This window comes from Neopelma chrysocephalum, unplaced genomic scaffold, assembly GCF_003984885.1.
Source record: "Neopelma chrysocephalum unplaced genomic scaffold, ASM398488v2 Primary Assembly neopelma1_45, whole genome shotgun sequence".
Taxonomy (NCBI): domain Eukaryota; kingdom Metazoa; phylum Chordata; class Aves; order Passeriformes; family Pipridae; genus Neopelma; species Neopelma chrysocephalum.
The window spans coordinates 12,505,161-12,517,552 of NW_020897704.1; the positions used below are offsets into that span (position 1 = coordinate 12,505,161).

Sequence of the window (12,392 nt, forward strand, 5' to 3'; positions counted from 1 at the left end):
TCCAATGCTTTGTTTTCTTTAGAATTTGTAGATTGCTCACAGAAAATTACGTCCCCAGGCACCATTTTACCTGGGAAAAGCATGGGAGAAATTGCTGCACAAATAACTCAGCTCACACAGTTATCATTGATCGATAAGCTGGGTTTTATAGTTCAAAGAAACTCTAGGCTGAATGGGACTTATTTCAGAATGCTGTTTTCTGCAGTCAGCAGAGGTTTAGCTTGGATTTATGTTTTTTAGTTAAGACTGCATGTTTTCAGAAATGAAAGAAACTTTTTTCATTAGGTTCTGTTTTATCATGTTTTGAAAATCCAGCAGGCAGTGGCATATGCAGTGTAGGGACAAATTAAAGCCACAATTCCTCTTTTGCTAAGCAGGAGGAAGACCATAAAAAGTATGAACAGTCATCTGCCTTTAATTTCTTGAAAATTGTTTATTGATTATACCTGTATTTTCAGTTTGTTTACACTTTCTAACTCTGCTAATTGACAGTAAAATCCTGGAAATATTGCCAATTTTCCAATTTCACTGGAAGCTGCAAGTTAACTAGATCTATTTACAACACATGGTGTCTTTCTACGGAGACTAGGATGTTAAAAGATTTACAGAGAATCACAAGTTCTTTTCCTAGATGAAGTTGCATCCCAAACACATACAGTAAAAGCGGCAGGAAGATACGAAGTAGGCATGGACAAACGTACTCCATAAAACTCAGGGACAAATTCATCCTCAAATCTCATTTTGGCCATTTCCATCACGATGCAAGTGCTTTTCCATGGGATGTAGATAGTGAATTTATCTTGATACTCTAAAAATATTTCCCTAAATGTAATGCAAAGTGTAGATTAATTAATTAAATTTTAAGTATTTTAGCTGTAATTTCTCCTATCTGGACAAGGGACAAGAGCCATAGTACCCTTTAATGTTGGAAGGGGATTTGGGGGAAGGCACAATAATATATTTTAGAGGCAGTGGAAGTCAATCCTTTCACTAGAAATAGGTCAGGAGCCTGGACAGGTGTATTTTCTTTTCTTAATCTCTTAGCACCCTAAGATCCTCTGCAGCAGGCAAAATGACTTGCTCCTGGATATACCACTCAAGGACAGTTCTTTATTTATCCACTTTATCTTCTTTTACTGATAAAAATTTGAAGCATGGCTGACCTTTTCTATGCCCCTGCTTTGCCCTGTGAAATCTCTTCATTCAACCCTTGTCGTTCATTTTCCATTCCTGATCTGCCCCACATTAGAACTGCAGTTCAGTGCAAGATAATCTCCTGCGCTGGATTAGAGAACGTCCCAAGCAAAGCTTTGACAAAGCGGAAACAAAATTTCTACCATTATAGACACAGAAAAATAAATATGCAACAAGAATTGGATGTTTACGAAAGTACCAGTAAGTAAAAATGACATCCAGATCTAAGGGCTGACTCCAAACTACTTAACATTTATTTATTAAAATGACAGCTACTACAGTGCTGCCTATCACAAAATGTGGAAAAATAGTCTGTTCTCTAATTATGGCTGTAGTCTGTCCTCACTCTGTGTATCAATAGCAAAAAAAATTGCATTTAGTATTTTGAAAATTTCTGCAAGGTAAAGGCAGGCCTGTAAATCAACTGTAACAACAAACCCCCTGCATAGCATGTGTGGGAGACCAAAAATAGTTAATGGCTTAAACATTGTTAAAATCACTGAAGTACTTTTGTAGCAAATTGTGCAAAGAAGTAACTGCTCTCCGAAGCCCACCCCTTCCTGAATAGGTCTACTAATTTGGACTCTGACAGGAACTGGAGATAAGATAAAGGTGGTACCATTGTCCAATTATCGTAGGAGAAGAATGTATCCACAAGTGTGAGAAACTGGAATGCTAATGGCTCAGACAATCAAGGTGCAAGTTGACGATGTGCAAAGCAAGGAAAGAGGCAAATCCTGCGAGGCAGGGTAGTGTTTCTCTGTCCTTAAACAAATGACTCAGCTGTGATACCTCTCCTCCGGGGAACTACCGGAACAACGAACATGTAGCCTGAAGATTTTAATCTCTGCTGATGGGCCATAATGGACTCAACTGTGCTGATGGAACAGGTAACTGTTTTAGAAGGTGTCAAAGACTCATGAAATGTTCTGTGATGCAGTATTACATCATTCATTGTAAAACTCCCCACCCCAGGGGAGGTACTGGGGGTGTTTCTACCTAGCCTAAGCATAATAAAAATCCCTGGGATTTCCCTTAGCACCATGGACTTCTTCGCTCACCATACGGTTTCTTCCCACATCACATGGGACTTCCTTTACCACTACGGGCTTCTTCCCTCAAGACACTCTGGGGCTTCTTCCGTCACCACATAGGCTTCTTATCTCACCACCCAGGGCTTCCCTCAATGGATCCAGACTGCAACCATCACTTCAACAAGACTGGGACTCTCAACACCAAGAAGACCACAAAAAGAGGATCAACGGGATGCCATTGGAATCCATGGAGTGGTGATTTTTTTCTACTTAATCTGTCTGTCACTCTCTTTCTCTCCCCCTCCCTTTTTTCCTATTTCTTTCTATCTCTCTCTACCTCATTTACTGTTAAATAAAAATCCGTACTGTTGACTTTGGCATATGGCCTCATTTGCAACTTATTTTGGGCAAAGACATCTCTCTTTAATAATTTAATGAATTGGATCATAGCAGCATGTCAAGAAAATGTTGACCAAGACCCTAAGCCTCTTGGAGCAATAGTGACATCTTTTAATTCTGTGAGCTCCTGAGCCTTTCATGGCAAATGGAGTGTGAGCTTTTGTGTAAACCCTTGAGCTTTAAGGTCAACTGCAAAGCAGCAAACCAATGAACCTGCAGCTCTGTAGCTAGTAGCAACTTTGTTGTAATGACTACTTCAATTTTAACAATCCTTGAAGCACAAGCACCTAATGACAAAAAGTGCATGCTCCTGTTCTCAGCAAGAGCTGTTGGAATTTGCTGGATTGTAAAACATAGTTTGTAAGTATGATTTCAAGAACAAGAAAAATACTTTCAGTGCATGATTAAGCCCATTCTTGAGTAAAAGTGATGATGATACTTATACTTCCAAGACCTCAAGTCTTTTGCTTTTACAAGAAAGTAGAGAAGGGAATAGAGCAATTGAAATAAACATTCTTAAATCAAAGGAACTCTTCTCCATACTTTGCCCTGAGGATGCTCCCAGTGAGACAACTTTTTAGGCTATGCTATTCCTAATAGTGTCTGGCACTACAAGATACTTCCTTTTCTGACCTATTTTGCCTATTTTGATTCTTTCAGAATTGCTTTGCAATTGCAACATTAACATTTCACTCCATATGCCTATCCAGCATCATTCTGTGCCACAGGGGGACACAAGAGCTGGCAACAAGTGCACTGGTTCCAAAACCAGGAACACTGGAATAATGGCTATGCTCCTCTTAATAAAGCCAAAATTACATCACCCAAATTAAGTAAAGAAAATAACCCCTCTTACTTTACAAAGAGTCAGTGATTTTTAGATTGTTTTTATAACTGATGACAGATCATGTAATTTTCAGCATATTTTTTCTACTACAGTTTTGTAACAGAATTCACATAGGCTATTTTCTTTTCTGTTCTGTCACTGTCTACAACAAATGTAATTTTTTTGTTTAATCCTGTTCTTGCAAACTTAGGATTTGGTGCTCTTTGGGATCACTGAAATTTAATGCAGTTATTATTTGAATAAATTCGCTTGTCACTTCCATAGCAGACTGTCATTTTCCTTTACTACTGGAGATGTCCAACTGAGCATCAACAATGACTACCTATGTAGTTGCTTGTGCAGAAAGTACTGCAAGAACATGTTGGAGGGTAAGGGGCAAAGCTGGATCTTGAACCTGGATCTGTAGTCTTCAAGAGAATATTCCAGTCACAGAATTTTTGGTTGCTTGAGAATTTTCTCTTTCTCTTCCTCTCCTCATTCCACAAACTCTATGAAGTAATTTTCTTGAAAAAGTCATGACTGACTTAACTGATTAATATGTATGTATCGCAGTGTCCTCTATGGATTATTTTTTTTCCTTTCTGATCTTCTGCAAAAAACTTACAGTTGGCTATTATATTCAATAAAGTGAAAACTCAGAGTCCCAAGAGGCTAATTATCTATGGTTTTGTTACAATATTAATTCTGGCAATCATGGAGTTTTAAAATTCAGCTGAGATAACATGAAAAGCAACTCTTTTAATAACTGCATGATCATGAAATACTGCAAAGAAGTTTCCTGAGATAATTTGCTATTGTGAGATAGGGTTTTCTCTGTACTCTCTTAGCTGGTTTTCAGTTATGAATTTAGAAGAGTAAAGTTTGGTGATTTTGTCAGGTGCCAGTTTTGGGCTAAAGATCAGTTCCTTCAAAACACGTTTTGAATGCAGAGAAAGGACTGCATTAGGCTGCAACATGCAAAATTATAAATGTTCTCACTTCTCTTGGTTTTTCATCTGTGGTCAGCATTCCCACTTTCAGGTGGATTTGGTGGGGGATGTAGATGCCTCTCAACATGAAGCCTTTTTTGCTTCCTTCTTCCAGTGGGCTCAGCTCTCAGTTGGTTAAATGTCACTGGAAAGACCCAAAGGCCCCCCTGTGCCTGCAGCTGCCATTACCAAAGGGTTTGAGTCTTCTGTAAGTCCTGTGTCACATCTGCCTGGCCTCTCCCTAGACCTACCGAGGACATCTCAAATGGCACCAGATGCCTGTATTAAAACAATAAAATTGACCTACAGCAAACACTACTTTTCTAAACAGAAAGCAAGCTATAATTATTAAGGGCAGATCTTGGAATCTGGCTTCTACTGCGTATAGGTAGATATATCATCTCCCTGTACTCAGTTGTAATTTTTATGGTCTCTATACTCCACCCAGTTAAAAAATCAGCCTCTCTGCACCTGCATCTAACCAGTTTTCCCGTTTTCTATTTACTTCTGCAGTCCTCTAACTGGACAGCTGCTGTCATAGGGTTTGCTGTGATCTAAGCTTTTATTTTAACTTCCTGAACTTCATCTTGATTTAGTAAAAAAAAAAAAACAAAACCGAAAAACTCAGTTGCACATGGGGGAATAATTTATTCATATAATCCAACTGGTTACTCGCAGAGTCTCTTTGTGACATAGTAACAGAGAAAATCTACTTTGTGGGTAAATCCTGTATTACTCTGACCGCCAAAGGAGTGTGGGAAGCACAGTGTCTGAAAGGCCAAAATAACCTTTGGTTTTGCCTAAAATACAACAGACAAATAATGCCCCTGCAGCAACATTAAGAGTACCCTCCCTTTTAATCTCTGCAGTGATACATTATTAGCAGTTAGGTTTAAATTAATTTATTTCTTTTTATTTGGGGCAAACTTGGAAAAGTATAAATTGAACAACATGATTTACTTACTTATTGTGGACCCAGATTCGGGCCTGTTCAGGGAACTGATGATAACAAAGCCAAAGCCCTCGTTCTCCTTGCGGTGGATCACCACGTCGCTGGTTTGCAGGCTGTGAGACACGAAGCCCTCGGGGGGAGTAGCATTGCTGCTGGAGGCAGCGTGATTACTGTTCGCGTAAGTCGTGTAGTCACTTCTTGGAGAACTGTGGTGCGTAGACACTGAGCCTGGGCTTCTGCCATTCTCTGGGCAGGGTTCTCCTACAACATAAATCACACTAGTGTCACAGTCTGACTTGCTCAGTGGCTTTGTGACTTACAGTACATTTGCTAATGCAACATGAATACAACTGACTGTCTGCAGCCCAGACTACTGCAAGTATTAAACTAGGAGCTGTAAAAGATGCAGAGAGAGGAATCCACATAATTATGCAGAACGTTCAAGGGTAATCAGATAAAGCAAGCATGAACCCTCACTGCTAAGCTAGCCAGACGAGTGAAAAGTGAGAAACAGTGTCTATCTGGATTGCAAAAACATTAGCAAGCACTATTCCTTATCTGCTGCTTGATCTTTCATCAAGAGGAAAATGCGACTCTCTAATCCAATATAAAATTATTTGTGTTTGGATTACAGGAATTTAAGCAGGGAGCTAACATAGAGTAATTAGGATTAGCTGCATTATGTTCTTCTTACAAGCTGATTAGCATGCTCAAAAGATGTTCATGGAACAGAGCAGTTATACAGTGAAAAATAATCACAAGTAGTTTTTCTGTGGGTGTCATGGCAGAAGCAGTGGTCATTTAAAGAGTTTGAGGATGGTCTTGTCTGGGAAGTTCAAAAGGGCAGAAGTGAAAATGGAGTCCATCCGCACCTCAGTATTGCTTTATAGTGACAAAAACAGAGAACTAGCTAAAACTTTTGGGATTACACATTTTTTAGCGCAAGCATTTTGGCAATTGAAAACAGTAAAGTTACTTCTCCAGATGGGAAAAAAAATTTATATTCCTTGCAGATCTAAGTTGTTTACACAAATCAGCATTTATTGACAGTTTTAATACAGAACTTTCAGATAAACGTAAGTAATATGTTTTCTGTTCTGAGCAACGAGAGTGGCAGAGTCATTTTACTGAACATGTGAGGAGCTCACGCATACACACATACATCCTAGGTAGGGTGTTTGCAAATTAGACCTTCAGTGTGTACACATTAATAAAATAAACATCATCCAAGGACAAGCTGTTGTTTTCTCAGTCAGGTGTGTCCTTTAGCGGTCCTTCTGCAACTATGAAATAAAGTAATTAGAGAGTATAAAGAGGAAGAAAAACAAACAATTATTATACTCCTGCTTCAGAACTGAAAATCTCCAAGAGTTATTGAACCAAATCTGCAACTAAATGCCATAGTCAGTGACAAGAGAGATCTCATTTTCTGGCTGTCACATTTCAGAAAGCTGAATATTGTTTATGTCAGTAGGGCTGCAACAGAAAGAAAATTATCTTACTCTGTAGAATGACCAAAGGCTGGCTTGGCCATAAAAGAATGCAACTGAATGCCAAAAAATATAGGAAAAGAAAGATAAAGGAGGAAAAGTTTAAATGGCTATTTGACTATCAGCTGTGCAATAGACATTTGTCAGAAAAATTATGTTTTGCTTCTGGTTGTGAAAAAATGGCATTTTAATCGACATTGTTCCAAATACCACATTTTCCTAATCAAATTGTTTTCCAGAGCTTGTGAATTGAGATTTTCTGTTCCAGATCTGGGTAAGTGTATGTGGAAAATGGTGATTCCAGGTGAGGGCTAATATATGTATATCAACTATAGACAGGCAAGGAAAAACCCAGACCCCTCTGTTGTATACATTCACGCTAGTGAGAAATGCCCATGAAATTAATTGGTTCGATGTATTAGTATAGCATTTTGCAGTCACGTCCAACATCAGTAGTTTTAAAATTTTTTCACAAAGCTTATGTTATAACACACCACATTAAAATCTTGTTCGGGTCCTGCAATGCTTAAATATTAATGAGTTACACACTATATTCCCTGGTGTGGCACTCTCAAGGCCCAAGAACAACTTCAAGTGTTTTACCAGCTTGCCTCATCCTCTGTGCCAGGAGACCAGCCTGGCTAGCAGACCCTTTAATATTTAACAAGCAGCAGCAAAGGCTGGCATCCACTCCATGCTAACCCTCTTGCTAATTTTGCCTGCATTCCATACAGCTGGCTGACCCAGGAAAGGCGCTAAAGGCAAGGACTCGGCGGATTACCTTGGTTATTGGCCATTTTCCTCGCGCTGGGGGAGCTGCGAGGGGGCGTCGCGCCGGGTGCAGGGGGAGTTTTCTGGCTGGAGGACTCTGGAGTCAGTAACAGAAGAAAGTCAGTCCCGCGAGAGCGCGGCTGTCAGGGAACTGCGATGCCGCAGTGGGAGGGGGACTGAGAACACGAAGGTGAGTGGGAGGGCGGTTTTTTGGCAGGAGAGCGAAGGGGAATGGTGCAGGCAGCAACAGTGGATCTAGGGCACAGCAAGGCAGAAGACAGGACAGGCTGGGAACGTGGGTTTGCTCATTTCTGGTGCCTCAGTGAAGTGTACTCACCACAAACGTTTTAAAAGTTCTTAAATAAACTTCTCTCCTTGAGTAAGCGAAGGTTGCAATGGAACGGTATTAAATTCTCTCATCAAAGCTTTAATAGATGCTGCCACACATTCCTCCAGGTTCTGATGTTTGAGACCAAGCTAGTCTAAACATCAAATTTACTACAAATACTTCATATTGTTTTAGGTTCATTTTCTGAATGTGTCTCCTCGACGGGAGAATCTGGCCCTGTTCCTAGGAGCCACTTGTGCCCTACAGAAGGTTTTCAGCCAGCTTGTGTTGCAGTTCGGGGGGAAGTTCCAGATGACATAAGTGAGACCAGAAATGGGCTTTTAACACACACAAGAGTGAAATGAGTTCCTGCCCTGAACAGTTAATAGTCTTTGAGCCTTTCTCTGATTGCTTATTGACACAGTCAGCTCAAATGGCTTTAACTTGGGTGAACAATTAGTCCCAAAAGTGGACAAGAGGAGACAGTACAGACCAAGACAGCATGGAACAAATCCAGAGCACTCATGATCACCACACCAGGGTTGCCAATATTGTTTCCACTTCTGAAGGAAACAGCACTCAGCTGTAGTATTTTTGTTACAGAAACAAGGGACACATTTACAATTATTTTTGCCTCAAAATGACACCAACGCTCACTTTTATTTCCTCTATTTTTTAAGAACAGCACCTGTTCGTGCTGTTAGCATTGGGGTCTGTTTTCCATTTCACCTTTCCCAGCCTTCACTCACCCGTGGGTAGCACCTTTCTCCTCACAGTAAGATTCACTTGCCCGTTTCGGGCAGCGTTATGCATAAGATCAATCACATATCGGTGGGTTTTGCCGGCCACTGGAATCCCATCTACATACACCAGCTCATCACCAGGATGGAGACGACCATCTCGGTCTGCTGAGCCCATGGCAATTACTGCTCCGATGAGAATCTAGGCAGCAAAGAAACAAAATCCTGTCATTTATACACTGAGCCTCCAACTTACACGAATGTTGCTTTGATTTTCCCTTTCTTCCAAAATTAGGCTGGCGATTTAGTGCAGGTGAAGAGATCTGTGTGTCTGAGAGCTCTGCTTCCTTGCCTTTGGTAAGAAGGTAAGATATTTCCTACCTGCATAGGAGTGACACACCTGAGAATCCTAATCTAAGGAAAATCTACTTGATACCTTCAAATCAAGACAATCTGTCTCTAAGGAGTGTGGAGTTACAGACTACATTATGCAGAAGATCTAAACATTAATTCCATGTAAGGATCCTTTTGACTTAAAATTAGTGAGTCTACATATTTCTTATCAAAGGTTCTTCACTGCTGCGTGATTTAAACACCTGGAATTAAACACCTGAGATCATTAGTGGAAGTGACCCCCCTACACAGAGTTTGCTTTCAGTCTCTTTAGGAGAAAAGAAGTGCTATATTAAAATGTTGTTACTTACAATGAATAATTGCTTAGGTAGTGACTGATTAACAAAATGGAAAAAAGAGGAAAAATGTCAGCTTGCTCTGGGCAGATATTGTTTTCCCAAATCAACATTTAAATGTAATTTGTATGGGACGTATAAACTAGTAAAAACCTGTCCAAAAACTTTTAACAATTTTCTCCACTTTATATACATATAATTTCACATAATTTATTAGAAGAAGACATATACATTTTCCCTGTGGAATAACTGGTAGAACAGTTGAGCTTGATTCAAACAAAACCTACTTTCTTTGAAAGAATTTTAAAGCATTCAGGAAGTGTTCCAAGTTTTCCTTTCTCTTTTTCACTGTGAGAGTGAGCATAGAATGATGGATATGACATGCCGTGTGACAATCCACTTTAAATAAGAAAAGATAAAAGCTATCAAGCACTGCTTTTCATGATGAACTGCAAAGGCTGGATGTGGTAGTCACACACGTGCTCCTGTGTTTTTTTTTGTGGTCTTAGCTGCACAGTTGCAAATATCCCAGCAGAGTGTTTAAATGAAACCCTATGTGGAGCCTGGAGAATTTTCCCCAATTTTTAGCCTCCCTTTGGCTTACTTTTGCTTTCAAAACTTAGCAAAGAGAGAACATGATGCAGCGTTTTCCTGATTTCTGGTGTTCCTGGGATCCCATTAAGCAGCGCCAGGCTGAGTGGCCACAGAGACTTTTTCAGATTCTCCATTCTGTTCTTCAAATAGTGAAAAAATATACCTCAAAGCTCTGGAAAATACTTTGTGCAAAATCCAACTATGAAATATGTATTTATGCTCCTTAACTGGACAGAAAAAAAGCTCTTCAAGGCTACCTTTAGCTAGATGTCCACAGAGTATTCTCAAAACCTTTCCAGTTGGGCATATGAGTAAGAATGTTTTCCTAGTTCTCTTGTGAAGAGATGGGTGATAACCCTCTGCAGCTTGGGAGATTATAGGGAGAATCTTCTTCCTTTGGTTTTTTTGAGCTCTTTAAGTTTTTTTGTGATTGTCTGCCAAAATATTTGTGCATATTTAACCTTTGGAGAAACACAAATGCAAATCACAGCACGTTAGGTCACCACTATCCACAGCAAAGTGCAAAAACTCCTTCTAATTTTGACTAATTAATTATTGCTGATATTTCACATGTCCACCTGGGAATGTGATTGTGTTACCCATCTCAGTGGTGGACTCCTAACATAAGTAACAGGGTCCCACTTTGAACACTTCAGGTGTGTTTGTCAAGATGAGGGCCATCATATCTGTTACTTGTCTATTTAATAGCAAGAATAGCTTAATATTTCTACTTTTTAATTTTCTGTGTCTGAACTTGTTTCTTATCCAGCATCTGCTCTCATTTCATGGATGAGTAGTTGCCATAATAGTTATCAATTCTACATGCAAAACACAAATTGGAAAAATATATATCAGGATTATATTACTGTAATGCAGTTTCATACTGGCATGAGATTGCTTTGAATGTGTGAGGAAAAGGATGATGACATGTAAGCAATAAAGATTTTGTTATAGAGAAGAAGGAAAGTTTCTCCTATTGCTTGAGATTAAACATGGGAAATACTGGAATTGTGGCAGAGCATAATCTGAAATTGAAGCCCGGTTCTATTAACTCACACATGTTAATCTGTTTTGATATTGGCTTTCTTTGTGATTCTTGGTAATTATTTGATTTTGTGTTTCAGTTTCTCTGAATATGACACAGTAGCTTCACAGGCATATAGTAAAACTAAGTATATACAAATAAAAGGTGTGATTCACTTAAAGTGTCTCTGATGTCTAAATCCAAGCTATTCATCTGAACTCTGCCCAATCACTGTTAAAATAGGACTTCCCATGCAATATACCAACATTTTGCTCAATGGACATCTGTTATGTCTTAGAAGTGTCTTGGCACCGATAATAAAAAGAATATAAACATGCATCTTGCAGACATTTTTGAGAAGAATTGCAGTCCATCTGTTGAAAAGGCAAAACTCTTAGTGAAATTATGTATACGTTCCTGTGATTTTGAGTTTGAGCTGCACAAATGTATCCAAAATACATCTCCCTTTTGAGACAGCAATTTTCAACATCAGGAAAGTTCCAATTTATGTGTATTTGCAATGTTTCAGTGATACTATAATTAACTGTAACAGAGCCAGATTATCTCTAAATCCTCAAGTTACTGAGAGATATGATAAATACCTGTGGTGGTATGAGAAGATTTGAGAGGTGATTGGAACTGGCACAACCCACAGTCTTGAGATTTGAAATTTCTCAATATAAGTATTTCCTTTCAAAAGCATCTTTGTGCTTACAAATACAGAAAGTGGAATATTTCAGCAGCACTTTATTCTTCTAAGGAGCCAGGTAGATGATACAACTAGAATGAAATTAAGCTACAGTCCCTCTATAGTGCCAGTATTATCCTTCTAAAAAAACTTATTTGGATTCTGCTTCTTTGAAAAAGTTATTGCCTTATGCTGAAGAACCCATATTCCTTTTTAGAAATCAAACCACAAAGACAAAAGCTTCCTTTTGTTCTGTATTACCTGACTGCACAGCAGGAGACCTGAAACAAAAATTTCAAAGTGTCTCAGTTCTTGTTTCATAGGAAAAGCAGGGGTTTGGAGACTGCCTCTCCTTTTCTGGAGGTGAAAGAAATGGGAGGCTGCAGGTGGGCTGTCCATGGGGGAGCAGGGAAGCAGTGGAGGGGAGAAAACAGTTAAGAAGCCTTGTACTTTGAATACAAAATAGAGGGACACTAAAAAAAAAAAGAGAAGAGCATATCTCTGTTCTTTATTGGTGATGTATTTGATCAGTGAAAACAAATAGGTGGGCAACAACGAGGGAGTGAGAATGGAGAAATTCAGCACTGCAACACAGTTCTGAGGAGGTGCCTTTTTACCTTAGGATCCTCAGCCTCCAGTTAGGATCTTATTAACTCTTGAGGACTTTAAGACAT

General features: G+C 39.3%; 1 protein-coding gene across 14 annotated transcripts in view; it reads right to left on the minus strand.

The window, feature by feature from the left end:
- Window positions 1–12,392, minus strand: part of MAGI2 (membrane associated guanylate kinase, WW and PDZ domain containing 2) — a 735,331-nt gene that overhangs the window by 57,244 nt on the left and 665,695 nt on the right. For 10 of the 14 annotated variants that reach the window (XM_027679447.1, XM_027679440.1, XM_027679438.1 and 7 more), the window contains 3 exons: window positions 8,733–8,925; window positions 7,666–7,752; window positions 5,407–5,655 (listed from right to left, as the gene is read on the minus strand). In XM_027679447.1, coding sequence (XP_027535248.1) covers window positions 5,407–5,655; window positions 7,666–7,752; window positions 8,733–8,925 — 529 coding nt within the window. The remainder of the gene's footprint in view (window positions 1–5,406; window positions 5,656–7,665; window positions 7,753–8,732; window positions 8,926–12,392) is intronic. The other 4 variants (XM_027679441.1, XM_027679445.1, XM_027679444.1 and 1 more) reach the window with 1 other exon arrangement.